General features: G+C 44.0%; 1 protein-coding gene across 4 annotated transcripts in view; it reads left to right on the top strand.

Moving 5' to 3' along the window:
• ESYT2 (extended synaptotagmin 2) overlaps positions 1-23883 on the top strand; it is a 1091416-nt gene that overhangs the window by 920280 nt on the left and 147253 nt on the right. For all 4 annotated transcript variants that reach the window (XM_069647986.1, XM_069647985.1, XM_069647987.1 and 1 more), the window contains one exon: positions 7226-7312. In XM_069647986.1, the coding sequence (XP_069504087.1) occupies positions 7226-7312 (87 nt within the window). The remainder of the gene's footprint in view (positions 1-7225; positions 7313-23883) is intronic.

The following is a 23883-nucleotide window of genomic DNA, read 5'->3' as shown; positions in this document are numbered from 1 at the left end:
CCAGCGCTTATTGTGGAGACACTGTGCAGGGGAGACTGGATGTGCTCCCTGGATCTGAAGGACGCATACCTACACATCCCGATTTGGCAGCCTCATCGGACCTTTCTGAGGGACAGGATCATGGGCTTCCATTTCCAATACAAGTTTCTACCCTTTGGCCTCAATTTAGCCCCCATGGTCTTTACCAGACTTATGAATCCGGTGGCAGCCCTTCTCAGGGCCCAGGGTCCACCATGTCTATCCGTACCTAGACGGCTGGCTCGTCAGGGCGAGATCCCCGGAGGCGGTCGATCACACCTCCTCCGCCCTCATGAATGCACTACATAAATTGGGATTTTCCAACAATCTTAAGAAGTCACAGCTGGAGCCTATGCAGTATCTAATGTTCCTGTGCCTCATCTGGGATACAAACTCAGAGAGGGTTTTTCCTTTGGAGGTCAAGATCACAGCCATCAAGAGGGCCACGGGTAATTTTCTCAACAGAGTCGTGACCTCAGCGTGGTCGTACCAACATCTCTTGGGTATCATGACGGCATGTCTATTTGAAGTGCCATACACGAGGCTCAAAATGAGATGATTGCAACTGCACTGCGCAGCCTCATGGAGTCAGGAACGGGGTTCACAGACGGAATTTGTCAGCATTTCTCTCTTTCTCCATCCTCAGTTTATCTGGTGGAGCACGGACTGCACCCTGACTATAGGCAGACCCTTCAGGCAGCCAGCACTGCAGGTTATCATCACCACGGAATCTGCCTTGGAGGGCTGCGGAGCCACCGTGAACAACCGCAACATTCGTGGAGTTTGGTCTCTTCAGGAACAGGAGGCCCATATCAATTGGCTAGAGATGAAGGGAATCTGGCTTGCTCTTAAAGCTTTCCTTCCAATGATCAGTAGCAAGATGATCATCTAAACTGACAACTCCACCAGCATGTATTACATCAACAAACAGGGTGGCACCAGGTCTCCTTTGCTATGCACCTTAGCAGTCAACATTTGGGAGTGGGCTCTGAAGAACAACATGCACTTGAGGGCAATCCACCTACCGGGGGAGTCCAACCTGGAGGCAGACAGGCTCAGCAGAATAGGTGCAGACAACTACGAATGGCAGTTGGACGAACAAGTCCTTCAGGGTATCTTCAACAGGTGGGGGTCATCCTCAGGTGGATCTTTTTGCCACCTGGTCCAACAGGAGGTGCCCCCAGTTTGCGTCCTGGCGGGGACAAGGCTGGTGCTCTCTGAGCGATGCAGATACAATGGGACAACATGAACGCATATGCCTTCCCTCCCACTCCCCTGGTCCACAGGGTAATCTGCAAGATCGGGGAGGCCCGGCACCTCCGGGTCTTCCTGATAGCTCTGTGGGGGCCCGCGAGTCCATGGTTCTCGGAATGTCTAAGCCTGTTGGAACAGGCCCTGGTGCACCTTCCGCTGGGTCCAGCTCACTTACTCTCACAGCAGGGGGGGCACGGTCATCCACCCCTCCCCCCAGAAACTAGCCCTTGCTGCGTGGTTCCTGAACAGGTCACACTAAGGCATCTACATCTGTCTCAAGCTAACCTAGACATCATACAGGGCACTAGGAGCGAGGCTACCAGGAGCCAGGACAAGAGTAAATGGACTAGGTTCTGCCACTGGGCTTCGTCAAAGGAGGTTGATCCTTACACCTGCTCTCGTAACGATGTACTATCCTTCTCTGCACAACTCGCACACTCATGGGTGCAGGACATGTCGCACCTATTTGGCAGCAATCAGAGTTTACCAGAACTCGGAGGAGGGGGTGTTTTCTTCCTCGAATCTGGTGGTTAAAAGACATCTGTCGGGCCTCACCAGGCTCTGCGCACCTTTCAAGAAGCCACACCTGCTGTGGGATCTTAACCTGGTCTTGGTCACCCTGGTTCATAAACCATTCGAACCTATGGCATCTGCAGACATCAAGGTAGTCACTTTTAAGACAGCCCTACTGGTGGGACGCACATCTGCACGCAGGGTCAGTGAAATCCAGGCCCTGGTGGCTTCAGAGCTTGTATTAATTTACATAAAGATAAGGTGGTACTTAGAATGCTCCCCGCTTTCGTACCAAAGGTGGTCTCCTCTTTCCACCTTAATGAGTAGATAGTGTAACCCACCTTCTTCGCGGACCCTAAGGATGATGCTCGGAGGATTCTGCACCGTCTTGAAGTCGGGCACGCTCTAAAATTCTACCTGGACAGGACTAAACACTTCTGTAACTCGGAAGCTCTCTTTGTCAACTTCGGCGGGTCAAGTTCAGGCTATCAAGCTTCCAAAGCCTACATAGCAAGATGGATGGTGGTGGCCATCAAAGACGCCTATGAGGGGGCAGCGCAAACAACTACCGGCAAATATGCATGCCCACACTATCAGAGTCAAGGCTACAGCTGTGGCTTTTCAGAGACACGTACCGTGGCAGGTCATCAGCAGGGGCGCTACGTGGGCTATACCTTTGGCCTTCTGCAAGCACTACTGTTTGGATGCTAGCTCCAGGTCGGATGCAGCATTTGGGCAGGCAGTATTATGGAACTTGTTTTCTTAGGAGGGTCACTTCTCCACCCTGGGGCTACATTCAGTTGTAATTGCCAATTCAGTATGGAGGAAAGGGGTGACGGGACATAGGAGTAAAAATAAGTTACTCACCGTAGTGACTAACGCACTCCTAGTCCATAGTCCCCTTTCCTCCATACGTCCTACCGTCCTCCCCTTAATAAAACTGGTGTCATTAGGCAATGGTAAATATTGTCGATGAGTCAAAGGGGACTGAGGAGTGGCACAGATGGGCGGAGTCAGGGGAGCGCATGCTCCTAGGGCCCTGCCCCCGGGTGCCTCTAAATTTAAAGGGTAAGAAGATTTTTCTGGTGAAAAGGGTTCCGTCTCCCATCCCTAGCAAGGGACACACATGCAGTATGGAGGACAGAGGACTATGGACTAGGAGTACATTAGTCACTACAGTGAGTTATATTTTATAATTCCCCCACCTATAGCCAGTGCAAGAGTACAAGCGTACTTGTGTTTTTACTGATCTGTCCAAAATGAAATTAATCCACTTGCTGCTGGCTGGACAATGTCCTCTCTTTCTGAGTTTACTTGGCACAGATTGGGGCTCAGGTTGATTCATTTAGGAAGTATCTGGCCATCGTCAGGCTTACAAAAATTCAGATTCTTTCACATTATCCTCAGATAATCCCATTGTTGAAAGGCACCTCTTGCCTCCAGTAAGGAAATCCATCATATTAGGAATCTTAACATGGTCCAGCCAACACTAACTCATAAGCCTTTTGAACCCATGGCATCAATGTATAGTGAGATTTTCACATGGAAAACAGTATTAGGGGTGTTAATGTCCACAAGGAGGGTCAGTGAAATCCAGGTCTTCTCAACTTGATTGTGGCTATCTTATAGCAGTTCTCGTGGGATGTTATCAGTAAGGCGGCCACTTTGTCGTTTCCTACTGCCTTCTGCAGACACTACTAAATGGATATTAGTTCTCTTAGATATTAGAAGCTCTTCTCCGGAATAAGTTGTATTTCCTCTTCCGTCTGGTGGGCTATGCTATGAAATGGCCCGTACAGTATGTTGGAAAGGCAATGGGACATATGAGTAAGGAAAAGGTACTCACCACAGTGACTTCTGTAATCGCAGTTCAAAGTCTCCTTTCCTCCATAAAACCCTCCCTCCGGTCTTTGTAAAAGATGGTTAGTGCCTTTAATGCCGGCATGCAAAATAGAGGCACTGACGGGCAGAACTGGGGGCATGGTGTTTGGGGCGTAACCACGCCCCACAACTGCCCTCTTGCATGCCTGTACATGTATAGTGAGAGGCACAGCTTGCAGTGCAAATGGCTCCTGTCCCATCCCCTGTTGGGCATGCTGTTACAGGATGGAGGAAAGAAAACTAAGAAATAGAAGTAAAGTAGTCACTACAGTAACCTTTCTTTTCCTTTTCATACAAACATATTACATCCTTTGGAAGTATTTTGAAATAATAAAATGCTGGCAGTCCCCCACAATGGGCTGTATATTAAAGTAATTTAGCACAATCTGATTGTTAGGAGAAGGCGGTACAGTCTGCATGTTAAGGACAAGTGGCACAGTGTGTACTCTAGGACAACTGCTACACTTGGACACACAAATATGTGTAGTGGACAGGTGGTATCAGTGGCATCTGGGAACTTTAGAACTGGGACTGCCTAAGTATTGTCCCCAAATTAGCCTGAGCGAACGAACCGGAACTGAGACTTCTTCCCTGTGAGAATTAATGTTATTTAAATAGTAGGTTGAAATTATGCATTTTACATCACACGTTTCATAAAGATAGTGTGAAAAACCCATACGATTTCTGTTAAATATTGCATGAAAAGTACAGAGAAACATTTACCAACTTATTTTCATGTTGGAAGTACCCACAATACATGCCAGCATTGCCACTAGAAAGCACACTTTCATGATGCCTCTGCCCACAATATATGGCTTCATTGCCATGGTACAGCACATTTTCATGAATTTTGTATCCACAAAATATGCCATCATAAAACATACCATGACACCTGTGCCCATAATGTATTTCCATTGTATTGATTTGATAGAGCAGTTTCGCTGAAGCGCTTACAAAAGAAAAGTAAAATAATTAGGAAATATAAATCAAAAAGTGGCCAATGGGACGAAATTAGGAGTTGAGTGGAATAATTGTAGAGTGTAGAAGAGTATATAGTGAAAGGCAAAGAATTGAAGTACTTGGGAGCGGGTAGGGCAGAAGAGCAGAAACAACATTGTGCGTGGAGGCTTAGGAACTGTAAGGAGAAAGAGACTGCAAGCGTGAAGGACGAGTAAGATTAAAGAAAGAAACCACGTAAGAGTGATAATAGGGTGCCAGACCAGGTAGCTATTGAAAGACAATACATAGGAAATGAAAGAGAAGCCAAGAATCAAAGGACATCCAGGAAATCGAAAGATGGAAAGTAGACATTGACGTACGATGGGAGAGACGAAAGAAGATACGGCTAGAGAATTAAAGATAGAGCGTAGTGGGCCGAGTCAACAGGCACAGAGACCAATAATTAGCACAGAGCAATAGAAGGCAAGATGGAACAAGAGAGGAAATACGAAGTTGGTTGCTTGAAAAGTAAGAAAAGGGCTAGCTTTGTGGATGTTGAAAAGTTGAAAGATATTGAAAAATAGAAACTTGAGTATAGACGTTCAAGAATTTGGGAACAATAAGGAAGAGAGATGGTATGCCAGCATTACCATTATAAGGCAAGTCTTCATTATGCATGTTTCCAAAATATATGCCAATATTGCCCCATGGAGCATCTTTTCCTGAACCCTGTGCCCACAATATTTATTTACATGGCCCTGACAAACATATTTACATGAGGCCATGATCACAGCATTGCCGCTGCAACACAATTTTATGGTGCCCGCCATATATATATATCGGCATTACCATTTAAAACACGTTTTCATACACACACATACAAGCACACTCACACACACCTGCTCACAGGCACACCTTTCGCATGCACACACCATTTTCTTTTGTAACTTACCAGTTTGCTGCCTTAATGGTCCCTCTGCTCTGCAGTCTGGATCCTGTACCAGGAAACATGAAGCATTAGGAACCTAAAGCGTTAGAGCCCCAGAATATAGACTTGGCACATGTTCAGCCAGTGTCTGAAAACATAACGCAGTCCAACCCTTCACTCCGCAGCACTGCAAGGAGGTAGCACAAGAGCACCCCCCTCACCATGAGGGACCCAATCATTATTCCAAAGGGCAATGGCTGGTCGGAGGAGCTGTAGGTCCCATTTCGCTTGGATCATTGAGCGTATTTGGCAGCTCTGAGTTAAACCACAGAGTGAGTGCATTCCTGTGAGCTTTCGTCTCCAGGCTTTTATTTTGTGGTCCCCTGGCTCCTCTGTAAGGGGTTGTGTGGATGGAAGGCCATCACCCATCTGCCCATTAAGGACAAGACAACTTTGGTGACATTGCATGGTTGTTAGCCTCTTAATTAGTGACTGGTGGCACTCTTTTAAGAATAGGCATATAGATTAAGCACTAATGGAACAGACTGTGTAGTGAACACAAGTAGCACATTGTGTATTGGGCATAAACATTTTGGAAACTGGACACAGGCTGTGTACTCGGGAAAGGTGGCACAGTTTGTTTTTTCTGGACAGGCGGCTCACAGTTTGTGAATTGAGAACATGTGACCAGTGTCTTTAAGAATAGGTCTTTCCACTCGCCCCACAAAAATAAAATGTATGAAGCGCAATGCCCCACAAAAACGAACTGTGTGCATCACAACCCTGCCAGACTAAACATGAATCCTGCAGTCATGTCAGCATGGTGGCAGCTTTCTCCATCTTGCAACTGGCTGTTAAGGGCTACCTCGGAAGGGAAGACCTTTCTTTAGTTGAACTCTGATGCATTTACAAGAGCAACATGAATTTTGGTATAATGACAATCATATGCAGTGTGCTGTTTATATTCATCAGGAAGCTCATATATCAAATATGTGGAATATTATACCAGAGGCAAGTAGGATATTGTATGCGGGTGGGGTGGCACCTACTGTTGACCTCATTTACGTCTCAAGAAAAACAACGCAAAGCTGGTGGCTAAACATTCAATTCCAAGAGGAAGGATTGCAGATTTCCTTTTGTTTGTGATAGGTTTTGAATTTGATGTAATTTCGACTGAAAACCATCATAGGATGTATATCAGAAAGCTGCTTTCCGAGTGGCTATTGGTGAGTCAAAAACAACCGGAAGTTGAACTTGGGGCTCTGCCGCCACTTGCTTTCTGGTACTATAATTATAATTTATAGAAGCTGTGCAGTTAGGACTGCTCTTCCTCTCTGCAACTTTACGTTGTCTCGTGTTGATGAATGTGGAAAATGGATCTCTATGCCAGCGCGGGTGGCTTTTTAATGCAATCTCTTAAAACATAGCAAAGTATACCACAGTCAGGATCATGGTTACTCATTATGTGGCCTTAAGATATTTGGACTTCAACACCTATTAACTAGCCAGGGTAGTCAATGGCAAAGGGTCACGAGAGTTGTAGTCCAATGAGTAACTATGGTCTGCCTCAAGACGCATTTTATCGTAGTTATAGGATGAATAAGTAGTCGCCTTGTTGGTGTCGAACAGAAAATTAACTCTCACAGTGTTTCAAATGCAATCTAATACATATATGTATTTTATACTTTGCAGATTCAATATAAAACAGTTGAACCTGTTTGGGAACAAACTTTCACTTTCTTCATCCACAATCCCAAACGGCAGGAGCTTGAAGTACAGGTATGTTATTGAATATTAAATTGATTATAGACAAAGAAGACTTTATTCAGAAGCAACAGAACACCCCATTAACCAGCTCATGTTATTGCCTTTTAATAGTACAGTTCTGATTAACACTTCAGCTAACAAAGTTGCAAAGACTGGATAACAGAAAGTAATACCTGGATGACAGAACAGAAGTCCAGCAGGCCCTTAACTGAATGGTTTCCTTACACAACACTGATACTCGGCCATCTAGCACAGACTTTCCAGCACCATTGATTTCTCATGGATGCTGGATGACAGAGATTTTACTACACGATGAAACATGGCATGTTTCGAATAATCATTTTCAGAAGGTTTTCCCGGAACTGAAATCATATTGTAGAAATGATGCAACGGTTTGACAAAACCACCAACCATACCCAACGTGTGGCTCGTCTCTTACCATTTGCAGTAGACCACCGTTTGTGGTAGACAGAACTGTGAAATAAGAATTGAGTTTTGTATGGTGTCGCAAATATTCATTGTCTTCTTAACTACTCATACACAATTGCATGTTGTGTGTGTTATTCGAATGTGTGTTGTTTTTCATTCTGTGCTCACGAATGTTAGTGAGGCATGACGACAGAGCCCCACTGCAGCTATTAATACTTCTACTTCCTGTACTACAACTAATGCTGCTAACAGTGCTATTGGAAACAACACTGCCTCTGCGAATACTACTATTACCCCTACACTAACACTACTTCTAATTCTATTGCTAGTAATACCACTAGAATGGAGCATACTACAGACTCGTTTATTAGTAGTATTAATATTAATAAGTATTGCCACTCATATCACTCATATTAGCCTACTAGTACTTTATTCTACTAATGCTTATTTCATTAACATTGCTGCAATAAATGTACCGGTGCATGTATACATTCGACAACACTACTAACACTTATGTTATGGCTGGTACTACTAGGGCTATTGTTAGTAATGGTACTACTAAAAATGCACCTGCTAGTGCTATATTTGCTGCTACTATACATATTGCCACTATTTGTACTAATGCTGCTTCTACTACTGTTAGTAATACTGTTAACAGTGCTGTTAATTAATGGGCACTGACGCCCATTAATGTCAGACTCGCGTCTGTTACTCTAAATGGAGGCCATGACCCCCTAATACCTATGGTCCTTATCCCATTGCTGCAGTATACACTGACCAGTCGCAAAACACTTTGTTCTCCTCCTACTATAATTTTTCTTCTAATGGATTCCTTCTCTCACAGATTCCTCTTTGATATTCTGTCTCCAGCACCATCTGTACTCGGAAACTCTTTCACCACCAGGGGATGCAGCGCGGCTGTATGTTGAATCCTCTGGCAGAGTTGCATGACATTGGGCCAGTATAAATGGATCTTCTGCACCCGATGACCCTGGTTTCTTTTTCCAAGCACTCAGTATGCTTCTGAAATGCCACCAAGATATTCTAACTTTCTGCGATATGCCTAACACACAAAAAGCCTATGGGAAGCAAATGTATGTGGTTGCCTGTGAAGGCATTTATTTATTTATTTATTTATTTATTTATTTATTTATTTATGCTTATAAAGCGCATGTCACAGGCCCGAGTGCATAGTACCGCTAACAAGACGTTCAAAATACAATCATAAAAGATAAAACTGTGCCTAAGAACGAAGAATGGCCCTTAGCCGACCCAGGCCAGGGAGCAGAGCAGAATCATTAAGTAAGATGCAGACAAAAGATTCAACTTTCTAATTAAAAGCTTTATTTTTCTGAAATGTCATGATGGAGTAAGACCTAACTTGCCATATACTAAGGTGGGATTTCCCTACCTAAAGAAAACTAAGTTTAGTTTGCGTCGGTAAGTTCAAATTGAAAGTCTGTCTGTGTCCAAAACCTATACTTTCCCTTACAACTACCTGTATTCAATGTCAAGGGATGTCAGCAGCAAAAGGAATAGTGTTTAAAAATAAAGTTCCAAGCTTCTTCCAGCTCTTAGCTTAGACTCTGCTTCCCCTGCCCCAAATTCAGACCAGTTCCACAAAGGCCTCAGGGTTCCCTTACGCAAGAGTTCAACACAATTCACAAAGTCTCGAGTTTCTCTTCTCTAAGACTATAGTCCAGTTCATTAAGACCTACACGCCAGGCCGCCAACTTCGCTCATGCGATAAGCTGCTATTACATGTGCCACGATCGAGACAGCTGAATAAAGGACACCTGAATAGTTGGAGTTTATAGTCCAAAACTTTGGAACAGCCTCCACAGATCAATTTGTGAACATAAAACTCTACTCTCGTTCCGCAAGGCGGTTAAGACCTATCTTTCTGCTAAATGCTATATTAACTATCTGACTAATGAATCATTCCTGAAATCATAATGGCCTCACAATCAGATGAGTCGTTTTCATTCAATACATCTGCGTCCAGAGACAATTGTGTTCGCCAGGCGTGCGTTTACAAATGAATCAAATCAAGTTTATGTTTTTCAACAGTTTTATCCACTAGGTAACTAGGAGCTAGCTGATTCACGCATTTACACATGAGGCACAACATTTTAAAATGTAATGCGTTTTTTCATGACCAGCCAATAAATAGAACGTCTTAGATTGCAAATATGTGAGGATTTTACAACACCAAAAACCAGTCTAACTGCCGCGTTTGATGCAGGGTCGGACTGGGACAAGAAATAGGCCCGGACATCAAAAAAAAAGTGGCCCACCCGGCGCCTCAAAAAAGTGGCCCTCAAACCATCATCCGTGATTCGCGTCAATTCATGACTTTCCAGAAAATGCTACTTATGGAGGTTTCATGCGTCTGTTACATTACAACACAACTCATGAAATAACATAACTTTGCATACAGGTCTGTGACAGGGTCCACAGCTCTGAGGTGCAGGGGTGGAATTAACACAACCTTTCACCCCTTGACAAAACAGGAAGTGGCATCAATAGCATTGTTCCTAAGTACACTACGAAAAATATGGTTATGATTTCACTAATGTGATATACATTTCATACAAGAATGGATCACCATATGTATCATTAATATCTGTGTGTATAGATCCATATTGTCAAATTACTGTGAATGCAAGCAGACGTCCAAGGCCAAATTATAATATGTTATTGTATAGCACTTACGCTTAAGCTCTTTTATATAGAACAAATATACATACAATATCACCCAACCTGTGTTGGTACTTTTTAAAATCGACCTCAGAAGGATGAAAGGCTGAGATGGTTCGAACCTGCAACCTGCAGATCACACACTCATCGCAGCAGTGAGCGCTCAACTCACTGAGCTATCATATCGGGTATGGTAAAATAAGCAATTATTCTGTAGTGTGGTGTTGATACCATTAATCTTGTAACTGAGATTTAAGGGCAGACCAGTAAAGTTCATCTGCACGTCTGGTGCAAATTGGGCCGCATGTGCCTGTGTGCATCTACTTTTCAGGGTGCATGCAACAGAGCGCTGGTCGAACCCACATCTCCAGAGGGACAGTATGTCTCACCTGCACGTGTACACACACCATACCCCCATCCCCTACCTTGTGTGTGTGACTCGACAGAGGAGGCGCCCTCGCCTACTGGACTGTACAGACGAGCATGTGCAGCCCTTAACGTGTGTGCGGTGCGCACGCTTCAGTCCAGCCACCCTCCCCACTCTTCAAGAGAATCCTGTGACTCCCGCAGAACACTCCCAAACCAAGACAGCTCATAGAAGCTGTAATATAATGAATGGTGTTAAAGTAGCAATGCGTACTGAGAGGCACGTTCCCTTAATTTCAGAATTTCCCACCCCGGTATGCAAGTAGGTGTTAATGTGCTCTCTCTCTGCAATGATGTTTGTGGAGAACCCCACATTTCCGCTTTAGAGGCAACTTGTACTGCCAACACCCGGGGCATCTCCTAGCCCAACAAAAGAGAGCAGGCTGTCAGAAAGTAAGCACGTCGTGGCTTCTCCTCACAAAGTTCCAGTACATTCCGGAAAAGGAGGAGTAAACAGTATGCACGTTTCTACCTTGGCATAAACAGACAGTGCAAGGATGGGCATCCATTTCAGGGGCAGCATGGCAGAGAAAGGTGGCAGTTAAGGGCAGGAAACCCATAGCTGATCATTAAAATATGAATGCAGAGTTCGTGGATCAGAAATCTGAGACCTTTTGGAAGGGAAAATGCCAGTGCCTCGGTCCCCATTGTCATGTTTTTTACTGAATTGTTGTGCACATCATCAGTTCGTCAAATCTACGCCTCAAAATGCGGACTCTACAGAGAGGAAGCTACAAGACCCATGTGAAATCATTTCAAGCAGGAAAGAAATAGTGGCACATTTTCTATCATCTTTTGTGGTAATGATCGATCACCACTTGACAGAGATTTTGGGATCCCAATTTGGGGGAATTACATTATTTTTTTAAAATTAATCCACCAGTCGAGGTCAGGAAGGCGTGGGCTATTTGCCACGCAGGCCTTTTGGCCCACGTCAAACATATATACTATCACCTAAATAAAACATGCACGAGAAACATATAGGCATAACAAATACATCAATACTCTGCTTCATCAAGGGGTTTAACAAGCCTGAAAGAGCCATGCATCATAAGGTTACCTGAAATCTTGCAGCAGGGAATGGGGTGCTTGCTTACCGTATAGGTTTGGATGTTCCAAGGCCGGTGTGTGCACCCCTGGCTGACTGTGAGGTTGTAAATTGTGCCTCCTCAATCCACTTTCAGTTCGGGTCTTCCTGTTTTACTTGCCACAGGTCTGCTCTGAAACTGTTTACATTTCAGTTAAATGAAGGGCAGGAAGTGCTGGCGCCTTATCCACCTGAGATTTCCAGAAGCTCTTTCATCAGAGCCCGGGCCGCGTGGGAGGGAGCACGAAGAAAGTTATTGCCATGGCTGGGCAGCTGCCACTGTGTTAAACTGATGAGCCCAATAAGTTGTTATGCAGGCTTTTTATTTTCTTATGGAAAAGAGGTTTTTCAGCAAAGCCATGGTGGTTGCACTACTTGAAATAAATGCCTGCGCTTTCTCCAAATGCTGTATTCATAAGTGCATGCTCGTGCTGTAATTTCTTCGAACCTCACAGCCGTGGTAAAATGGGACCCTTTCTTTAAAGTTCTATGGTGGTTGTGTATAATCATTTCACACGGCAAGATGACTCAGTATAACTGTGCGCTGCTGTTAGTCTTAATTAACAACAGAAAAATAAATGGGCTGCGGTTCACTTTTGCTCAATAACTTGAGCCTGACTCCTTTAACCGCCCCCTTCTTTCCCTTCTCGGTGTCTGAGGAATGCTGTCAGTTTAAAAAAAAATCCATTATTTTCTACTACGGTACCGTATGGGCTGCACAATTCGTGCTTGAAGCTCCAATGCGAGTCAGAAAGAGCATCATTTAAATGATTTAGTAATCCCAAAACTGGTGCACAGCAGCACACGCACTGGCAAAGGAGAACAACAAGGTTTATGCGTGCCTGCCAACAAACTAACCTCTGCAGCTCGTCGGATTTATGTTCTTTCCTCTGTGCGCACGCCTTCCCCACAGCCTCTGCAGGGAGCGCTTTGATCCTCTCGGCAGGCAGGCAGTCAGCACTCGAAGTCTTGCTTCCTTTTGAATGCAAAATTCGAAAGGAAGCGAAACAAAACCGAAAGCTAAATGGCCTGCTCTGCTCTCTCGCCTGTGGGCACAGGGGCGCGCTCCACCGGACGGAGAATGTTACTTTTCGGAAATGTTACAAAATAACACCACGCCTGCCCAGGCAGTCCTGCGGGCTGGAAACCGTCCCCCACCCCACCCGCCCCCCGTCCCCCTCCGGCGCCATCAGGCTGAGAGCAGAGGCAGCTGAGAGTGGAAATGCTAATGGACAGGATTGATTTATTATGTGTGTGTGTGCGTGACTAATAAATCGGCCCCTAAGTGCTAAATAAAACCGGCCCACATTCCAGTCAGCTCCAATTCTTATCGGCCACGGGCCAATTGGCCAACTGCTCAATCCAACGCTGGTTTGATGCCACCTGCAGTCTGCATAGTTTGAAGGCTGGGATTCCTGCTAGCAGCGCATTGCCATAGTCTAATCGGGGGTCAATAAGAGTTCCTACGAATGTGGCCGGTCCTTGTCTGCTAAAAAAGGAAGGATTTGTCTAAGCATCTCTAGTGTATAAAACACAGACTGAACTTTTGCACTAACCTGGGCTCCGCACCCCATCCTGTCTTCCCAGATGCAGCCCAAAAGTTTAATTTTTGAAGAGAATTGTAGTTGGGATCCTAAAAAGCAAGGTAATACCTGCTTATTCAATTGCAAATGATATATAGTGCCGAACATTGCTACCTCCGTTTTATTGGCATTATTTAACAGGCGATGGTTTGCACTCATCCAAGTTTGTACTTCCTGGAGGCAATGTTCAACTAGCTCAAGGGTCTCCTCTGATCTCTCTACTCTCACGTATATCTGAGTGTCGTCTCCGTATGAATGACATTTTACCAGATGTTTTCTCACGATATCCATGAGAGGTTTGATATATAAGTTGAAGATAAGAGGAGAACGTGCGAAGCTCTGTGGAACACCACAGTACTCCTCAAGAGAGGCAGAAAGGAATCCCCCAAATTTGACCCTCTGTTCTCTCTGTCAGAAACAACCTAAACTACTCTAAGGCTTGTGAAGAAACTTTCCCAACCTCTTCTAGGTGACTCAACAGTATATTATAATCTACTGTATCAAATGCGGCAGACAAGTCCAACATAATCAACAGTGATGAATCCCCTTGGTCTGCTGTCTCCAAAAGATCATCCCAGCCTGTCAGTAGCGCAGTCTCTGTACCAAATCCTGGGTGAAACCCTGATTGTAGAAGATCTAGTAATTTTTCTTTTCCACATGTTCTTGTAGCTGTGCTGCGACAACTTTTTCAAATATGTTGGCCGGCCAAGATAATCCTGCTACAGGTCTATAATTCTGTAGATTCGTAGGGTCTACATTTGGTTTCTTCAATAGTGGGGTGATAACTGCCTTTTTCAGATATGATGGTACAGTCCCTGTAGAAAGGGATCGATTCACAAAATCAGTGATAAAAGGAGAGATATCCAACGCTAATCGTTTTGCTACCACCAATGGTATCGCAAATAGACAATCATTCATAGGCTTCAAATTAAAGAGTAATGAATGAACCATCCCTTCTGATACTATTAAAAAAGAAAAAGGTTTATGATGAACTGGGCTACCAGAGTTAGTCGCCTCTCTGTCTTCTGGTTGATCCTCCAGTTCTGATGAAGGCATTTGAGCGATCTTTTCCTTAATCAATTCTATTTTTTTCCAAAAATAGTCATTAAAACTATCTACCTCTGTCTGAGAGGCTTCTGAAGCTACGGATGAACATTTAGGTTTTGCAAAGTTTGAGATGACCGAAAATAATTCTCGATGTCTCTTAACAATTTCTTTACCTTTGCTTTCCTTGACCTTTTCCAAAAAGGGGTCTCTCATTCCAGGCACAGTTGTCGGACCACACGGTCCACCCATTACAGGTCACGCAATCTATACCCCTGTGCACTTCAATATGCTTTCTGTATTCCTCTGGCTCTTGCCAACAGAGGTTCTCTCTCACTCTCTCAACCTGCAGTTCCTTGGTTTCTTTAATATATTAGACCAGCGCTTAGTTTCACATCTCATATCTTTCGTAGCAATCTTTTAACTTAGCCACAACCTGTGGCTTCCACTTTGAGTTCATATCCTTCATAGTAGCTTTCTGGCTTTGCCACCACTTGTGTCTCGCACCTCTCATTCCGTGGTAATTCCCATTAGTACCACCTTGCTTCTATTTCCTTCACGAATGCTCATTATTTGTTTTTCTTCTATATGGTATCCAAATATACTCTTTCTGTCTTTTAGTCACTTCGTTCTTCAGTGGCACACTTTTCAACTTTCAAAAGCACTTCTAATAGCTTGCAGCTTGTTTGGTAGTCAAATATACTGGATTTGGCCTTCTACCGTACTAATAACAGTTCTTGGCTTGCTCGGCATTCAAGAGAAAAACAAAGGGGTAGACCTGCACTATAATTCCTGATCCTTCAGGTATTATGCAGCAAAAAAACCATAGGTTGGATCAGTGAAACGGGTTAACTCTGGCAAAATTTAGAACATATCACCTTTTATTTACGTTGTTCAATTACAAAAATATATGATTAATTACATAAAAACTCTTGAATATTCAACACTTCATCATCTCATTCATACCTTCAAACAATCCCCATTCTAACACATCTATCCGAAAAGCACATCAAGTAATGCCCAATGCTTAATTTTTAGCAGAGCATCTTTTATTGCTGTTTGTTAGTATTTTTCAGCAATGACCCAGTCCATAGTATCAAGTGTCATTGTATAGCTGGTATGATGTTTGACCAGATATCGTATTTCTAGAGAAAAGCGTCGACACGTGTTTCGGTCAAAGACCTTCTTCAGGACGTTGGGCAAGAGGACACTTCTCCGCCCTATTGTATGCTTGTATGGGCCAAAATCTAAAAACAATAAGAAAAACCAGAATGTCAACCCTATTTCTTTTAAAAAGGTGACGCATTAGTGTCACATTAGTGTCAAAATTAAATCGAGACACTCGCCTTACTCACCCCCAAGAAGCAAATCCTAGGATCATGAGAGAGGACCAAAGGGATTAATCCTCCACTGGCCTCGGTATTTATATCGAGCCTGTGGAATCAACACATACCAAAAAACACTTAATATTTATTCCATAAATCAAGAAAAACTTGTAACTATACGTATATCAGGCTAAAAGTGATGTAAACTTACAAATATCTGATGGCACAAGGAGCAACTCATGCAGAAACTGCACGGATATGTAGGCCGGACGTGCACTGATGTTTTACAAGCAGTAAGTCCTCACTGGACCCATCAACCACTGTAACAAGATAAATATATACGGGTAAGCTCCCCGTAAATCTCGAGGTGTCGCTTTGTTTTCTAATATAAAATCACCATGATGCTAGACTCATCTAGTTATCAACATTATACTCGGAGTGCCGTCACTGTAAATATTTTTGCCTACTAGTACTCTATACCCCACTCATACAGACAACATAGATTACATATTGTTTTTTCTACAAAGTGTGCCCTCTCCGTACTGCCATCATCTAATCGTGCCTGTTATTACACGTATTCCTTACCTAGGTCCAATCAATCTGCAACCCCAAGCGGGAGAATCACAACTACGGTCGGCGTTCGGTTCACACGTAACTGCCGACTCAATCAAAAGCAGTGATGGACATAGAAAGGGGACAAACTAATATCCTCATGTGTAGACACAAAAAAGGGACTATATCCGGGCAAACCACTAATGGCCCGTTCAGAGATATGAACAAGCACAAAGGAGTGGATGTTACGCCACCAAATTGCGTATCCAGAATGTGGGCAATACATAAATAATGATACGGGTGCGCACATCCACCAATTTCAAAAAACTTCAATTTCAAAAAAAGAAACGCTCCGTGACTCTATGTCTCAAATCCCATGCCTGGCCAAACAACAATGGTCGATCACATCCGGGCGGGCTCTAAAGTATTAAAACCGTAAGAAATACACGTACATAATGTTTAAGATATATTAACCCTTGTCCTACTGCAGCTTGATTTTAGGAACTGGGTGCTATGTTGAAGTACCTGCAATTCATAAATCATTCATAACCAACTGACTAAAAAGGCTAAATAAGAGCTAAAAAAATAATAAAAAGGCTAAATAAAAAGGCTAAATAAAAAAGCTAAATAAAAAAGAACATACCCTGGAGCCACACAATCATAGCCTCTATTCTTTTCTTCAGATGTATGTCAACATGCAGAAGTCTAATAGGTTTTTTCTATATCTTCAAAACACATTATTCAAAATACATTATTGAAGATCAGCTGTACCAACACGAGGGAATTCACTACTATTCATGAAGTGAACCTGTATTATTCATTGTCAGCGGTGTATACATCAATGACTAAGAAGTTAATTGCTTATAACACATGTTAATTGAAAAAATGGGAAATATTAATTATTTGTGACAAGAGTGTTCCATTCCACTGAAACATTCAATCCTTCCTTGACAGTATTCAAAGTATGAATCCATTTCTGTTCTGTATGGTGTAGTATTGTACTGATGTCCCCCCCTCTCATGTTACTTTTAATGTGTTGGAGTACGAACCATCTCATTTCTATATCTTTATGTTTCATTTTCAAAAAATGGTCGACAAGCGGTTTGTCTGCCACACCATTCCTGATGCAGCTCCTGTGTTCTGATATCCGTTGTCGTACTTCACGTGTGGTCTTACCAACATATAGGAGTTGACAGGGGCAACTGATAATATAAATCACATTTTTTGTCAAACAATTAGTGTGGCAATTCATCTTCCACACCTTTTCACCATATTTGAATTCCTTTTTGGTTACTGTCAGAGGACAAGCTACACATTTGCCACATTTATAATGACCCAATATGGGGGGCAACCCCCACTGTGTGTTGATGGTAATGGCCCTCTTCGGTTCTCTATACGTATGCACTAATCTCTGTCTTAGATTCTGATTGCGTTTAAATGCATACATCGGTTTCTGTAGTAATGACCCTGGGTGTTTTACAAGGTTCCAGTGTTTGTTGATTATTCTCTTTATGTCGGCACTCACTGGATTAAAAGTTGTGACACACACTAAGCGTTCATTTTTCTGTCTTTCACGAGGGGTAAGACAAATTTCTCTATTTGTATTTTCCGCTCTTTTAAGTTGGTCTTTCACCAACCTTCTCGGGTACCCCCTCTTCTGTAACCTTTCTTTTAGTTGTTCCGCATGAATCTTAAATTCATCCCTTTCAGAACAGTTCCTTTTTATACGTAGGAACTGACCGTAGGGTAGATTCTGCCGTAAACTTGCTGGATGAAAACTATTAAAATGTAGTAAGGTGTTTTTGTCTGTGGGCTTTCTGAATAAGGTGGTCCTAAGGTGATTCCCAGTTTTTTTGATCACAAGATCCAGAAAGCTCACCTGTAGATAACTATATTCAATGGTGAATTTTATGTGTGTATCACATTGGTTCAACCATGTATGGAATTCCTTAAGGGATGCGGTTGTCCCTTTCCAAATTAGAAAAACATCATCGATATAACGATGCCATATATTTAGATGGCCACTCAAGGTGGGATGGCTAGTGAGTAGATTATGTGGTCCCACAATAAACTTCTCCTCATAATCAGCCATATATAAATTGGCAACGTCGGGAGCGAAAGTAGCACCCATGCTTACCCCTCTCTCTTGTTTATAAAGTTGGTTCTTAAACAGGAAGACATTTTCGGTCATTGCCAACCTAATACATTCCTGTATAAACTCAGTAGGGGGCAAATGGGGTCTCGTTCTTTGATTTAAGAAGTGACCTAGCACTTGTAGACACTCTTGTTGTGGAATGGCCGTGTATAATGACTCTACGTCCATGGTCACCAAGATATCACCCTCTTCGATTTGAACTTCTTGGATGATGTTGATCATATGGGTCGAGTCTTTTACATATGATGGCATAGCCAGCACAAATGGTTTTAAAAATACCTCCGCATATACTGAAAGTGGCTCCAAAAGAGAGTCTATTGCTGACACGATGGGTCTCCCGGGGGGTTTTGTAGAATTTTTGTGAATTTTGGGTAGTGTGTAGAATGCGGCCTTCTTAGATCCAGTTTTGTTAAGAAACCGTCCTTCTTCCACACTAATCCATCGTTCATTTATTGCATGATTAGTTAAACTTTTTATTTCTTCTTGCAGTCTTGCCGTGGGATCCCTCTCTAGTTTTTTGTAGGAATTTTTATCTTCCAATAGTCGTATGCATTCTGCTTCATACATATCAGTATCAAGTATAACAATCCCGCCCCCCTTATCAGCAGGTTTTATGGTGATCGATTCATCACTGCATAGTCTATTTAGGCTCTGTCTTTCCTCTTTCGTTAAATTATCTGGTTTGTAATTCTTGACCTTAATAGCGTCTAGTACTTCGCGCGTCACCATGTTTTCAAATGCTACAATCTCAGGTGCAATAGTGTGTGGGGGTGGAGTAAAATTAGACCTAATTTTTAGCCCACTTACATTAGGTACCATATCTGATTGCAATCCCCTCTCATACGGATGAGCCGGCAAATAGACTTCAAAAAAATATTTCAATCGTATATTTCTGAAAAATCTATGTAGCTCTAATTCCGTATTGAAGACATCAGCCCTCATGGTTGGAACATATGAGAGCCCTTTTGACAATAGATCAAAATCTGATTGCTCCAAAGAATGTTGTGATAGATTGAATAAAGGCAACTGGTCAGTGGTTCCATCTCCTACTGGTTGGAGTACCACTGTCTGGTTCTCATGCCTTGTCCCTGTCCGTATTGGGGTTGTTGCTGTCTGGGCCTGCCTCGTTGTCCCCCTCTGAAAAAAACCCGCTGTGGGTTCTGGCCCCTTCCTCCGGTGCCAGTCCCTGTTGGTATATTGGATTGCTCATTGGAGGGGGGATCCGACCCACTAGAGGATCCTGAGGTGTTGGAAAAGTTGGAATATCGGTTGTTTCTTCGAAAATTGTAACCACCAACAGGGGGGTCCGTAAAGAATCCTTTTCTTAGATAGGGATAAGTTTTTTCCTCATTATAATTTGCAACATCTTTTCGGATAGATGTGTTAGAATGGGGATTGTTTGAAGGTATGAATGAGATGATGAAGTGTTGAATATTCAAGAGTTTTTATGTAATTAATCATATATTTTTGTAATTGAACAACGTAAATAAAAGGTGATATGTTCTAAATTTTGCCAGAGTTAACCCGTTTCACTTGCTCGGCATTCATACATGCTAGTTTCCAGTCCCCGGAGCATCTCGATATGTTGCCTTCTTGTTACTCACAGATTTTGGAAGGCGGCTCCTTTGGGTTTCTTGGCTTCACTTTCCAACTTTAATTTGCTCCCCTTTCCTTTCGCTGGAGTTACAACGTGCAGCATTCGCCGTCCTGGAATATTGTAGCGCATAGCTACGGCCTTTCAAACGAAAGCTACCGAGAGCACCACTCGCTCAAGCCGGTTCCTCTCCAGCCCGCTCCGCTCCTCCAGGCCACGTCCTTTTCTCCATGCCGTCTCTCCCCTTGTGCTGCGCGTCACCCTTTTTATACACCAGCGACTTGACAAATGATTGCAGGTGTGAGTCTTTAACTTTCATTGCCTGAACATGATGAAGCCTATCAGCTTGACATGCCTAGCTATTACAACTGAACTCCTCCAAGGCCCTCTTCCTCGTCTCAGTACCAAAGTGTTGTTTAGGAAAGTTTGAATGAATGAAAGTGTGCATAACTCCAGGTTGTTTCTTTCTCATTTTGGTATTGAGCTGATATTTGTCTGTATTAACAAGCCGAAGCTGATATGTTTTGATCCCACCCAAATGATGATGTGTCTTCCTAGTTGGTCTCTTCCTCGTCCCAGTATAAAATAGCATTTGGGAGTGTCATTTGGAAAGGAAGAAAAGGGAAAAGGTTGACAGTAACCTACAATGGCTGTTCGAACAGAAGGTTCATCGTGAAAAGGGAATGGGGGATATCATATCTCACCCAAGGACGTCCTCTTCCCCATTCTCCAAGTTACCTCCACCGAGGTGATTCTCCCCCAGATATCCACCCCCAGCGTTGGGATCCAAAAACAATGGCTTTTCCCTGGCCACCTGACCAGAGGATGCCGGGGGAAAAGAAGTGAGGACGCCCTCAGATTCCTCAGACCGCCGAACACAGGGTGTGTTTGTTCTGCCTTGGTGAGGACTACAACTCAGAGGATTGCAGTTCCTGATAGTCCTTGCACTCTAAGGCCCTCTGGGGAGCGTGCCGCTAAAACCTTTATATAATTCCACAGTAGTGTAAAGAGTACACCTGCCAAGGTTCTGAGACGAAGAAGGCAGTGGTTGAAGAACCAGAATGTTCTCTGGCCCAAGAAAGACAACAAAAAGAAACTTAGGAAGAGGTCCCGAACTCCCCGTGACAATTCCAGACATGTGGCGGGTCAGAAGGAGGAGGCGGACTCTGATAGACCATTTTAGAATCTTTTTTATTAAAGAAAAAGGAAAATGCCTAACTTTCCCTATTCTATAAGACGTCCCTATCGAACACAACTAACTAAAGGTGCTCGTCAGTAATGGAATGTCTTCACAGAAACTGCTGTAGACGTGCAGAGGTAAGACTCTGACACAGAGGGGGGGGTCATAGTGTTTGCTATGAACTTTTATTCAAGGGAAAAAAGGAAAGATAACCATATCTCTCCCTAACTCTAACAGGGGTTTCCCTGTCCCTGCTGAAAGAACTAGTGTCAGAATGTCCATAGCAAAAGTCCCAAAGTCCAGTATCAAAATCTTAACTCGCACACTAAATCTACTGAATCAAAGGAGATGTCTTCTTGGACCAGAGGAATGACTTTCTTCTCCTGGACAAAAGGCAGTTCTCGTCTTGGTAAGACTTTCCCAATGTAGTTTCAGCCATGGGCGAAGTATCTCACTTTGCTCCACCTTCCTCAGGCTTACCACATAGCTCCTTTGGGGTCCCAGGCCCTGGTTATTGGCTTTGGCTTCCTCTCCCCAGATACTGCGCTCAAGAACAACAGCCTGAATGCACTTCCCCAAGCTGTAGTGGTTCCTTGACCCTTGTGTGCAGACCTGGTTCCCTCTCACCAGCTACTGCGATGAAAAGGAGTTGCCTGGATCTGCTTTCCAAGCTGTAGTGGGTCCTTGACCCTTGTTTGCAGACCTGATAACTTCTCACCAGGTACTGTGGTGAAGAAGAATAGCCTGGGTGCACTTTCCGAGCTGTAGTGGGTCACACAGACTTGGTTCCCTAACCTGCCAAGTACTGTATGCCTTTTCCACTAACGTCCAATTCTCCTTATTTGGCTGCGAGTCCCAGACCTGCAATTCTGACTTTAGTTTTCCCTTCTGTGGACTTGGTTTACTCTCCTGCCAAGCCTTAGTACAATCACCTCTTTGGTTTACTCCCACTATGTTAGGGTCTCAGACCCTCCTTTCCCAGTGTTCTTATCTGTCGAACCACCTCTTTGAGCATTCAGAGCCTTCTCGGCTACCCGCGTACCTGGTGGTGTGGCTTACATGAGTGCTGGCTTCCTTGAGGTAGCTGGGCTCGTGCAGCGGCTCCACAGTCTTCTTTCCATCCAACACAGCATGCTTTCGCACTCACACGGTTCCTGGATCTCTGGGGTGTCTAGAGTCTTGGTCCACTTAAGGGCCACATGGTCCTCACATCCTGAACCGGCCCTGGACACTCTCTCCTTCCTCTCGGCGTTTCGGTCAGCACCCGCCTGCACGTCGGGCTCGTCATGCCTCTCACAGTTCCTCAAAGAAGTGCTTGACGACCTGTCCAATCTCTTTGGTTTTTATCTTGTTTCTTCCAATCAATGGTTCTGAACCACTAGATTGGTGAAAGTGGTTCCAATGGTTATTCGGTATTGCTCCGTACTCCCTCCCTGTCTTAGTACTAAGTGAGTGCTGAGGTGGTAACTCACAAGACTCTTCCTTGTCTTAGTACTCTCTATTTGGACTGATTTAGAAAAGTACATAGGATATGAGGGTGGGTTTGAAGAGGAATCAGGTTGCTTGTTAACTCACCGGCTTTGTGTGTTTCTTTCTTTCTTGCTTTTACGGTTTCCAATCCACGAGTAAAGGTTCATACCACAGGCATGGCCTCTCCTCCCCAACACTGCTGTTTACCCGGGAGGGGTGCTGGCATCCTTGAAACGCTGTGCAGTCTTTGGTTTTGGGATCTGGCCTTCTCCACATCTCTTTTCTAGCCTTTTGGAGGCAACAACCTCCTGTAGGGAACTTCAACCCGCTGCTCTCGTCCCTTGGTCCGTCGCTCTGCTCCTGTAGGTTTGCCCTCTTCCTGGAAGTTGTGCTAATACACTGGTTCCACCTTGATCAGAGTGTGTCTCTAAGTTCCGCCTTTTATCTGTGTGAGGAGAGCTAATTGGTATCAGGTGTATGCGCTTGGAGTCAAATGCCTGACTTTGCCTGACCCAATTAACGGGACATGTCCATTACGATGTATAAGAGTTTGTCTTGTTACTCTGTCACCCTCATCCTCCGCCCAGTTTTTGTGTAGAAAGGAGGGGTTGGGACCTCAGAGAATCCTAAAAAATAGGATGGATTAGGTGGAAAAAAAAGGTGGGAATGCCACATCTTACCATCGATGGTCTCACCCCCACAGCCTGAAGACCCCTCACCTGGGTGTTCCTTCAACACTGGTCCACCCCCAAGAGCTTGATCCAAAAGCGATGGCCATGTCCTGGCCACCTGAATGGCAAGTCCCTGAGGACTAGCGGGTTAGACAGCCTTTGGTTTCTCACACCTCCCATGAGATCCACCCACTGAGTACCACCCCCAGGAGGACTATGAGGTTGCAGCCTCACCAACCTGGCCTCCTGGGAAGGGGCTCCTTCTTCAGAACCAGTGACATTTTCCCCACTAACAGCTGCTGACCCAACTCAAATCTCCTGTGGAGTACCCCAGGGATCCTGTGTCTCACCCACTATGTATAATATC

The sequence above is a fragment of the Ambystoma mexicanum genome, chromosome 2q, assembly GCF_040938575.1.
Source record: "Ambystoma mexicanum isolate Mex_15411 chromosome 2q, UKY_AmexF1_1, whole genome shotgun sequence".
NCBI lineage: Eukaryota > Metazoa > Chordata > Amphibia > Caudata > Ambystomatidae > Ambystoma > Ambystoma mexicanum.
This window is presented reverse-complemented; position numbering and strand designations above follow the sequence as displayed.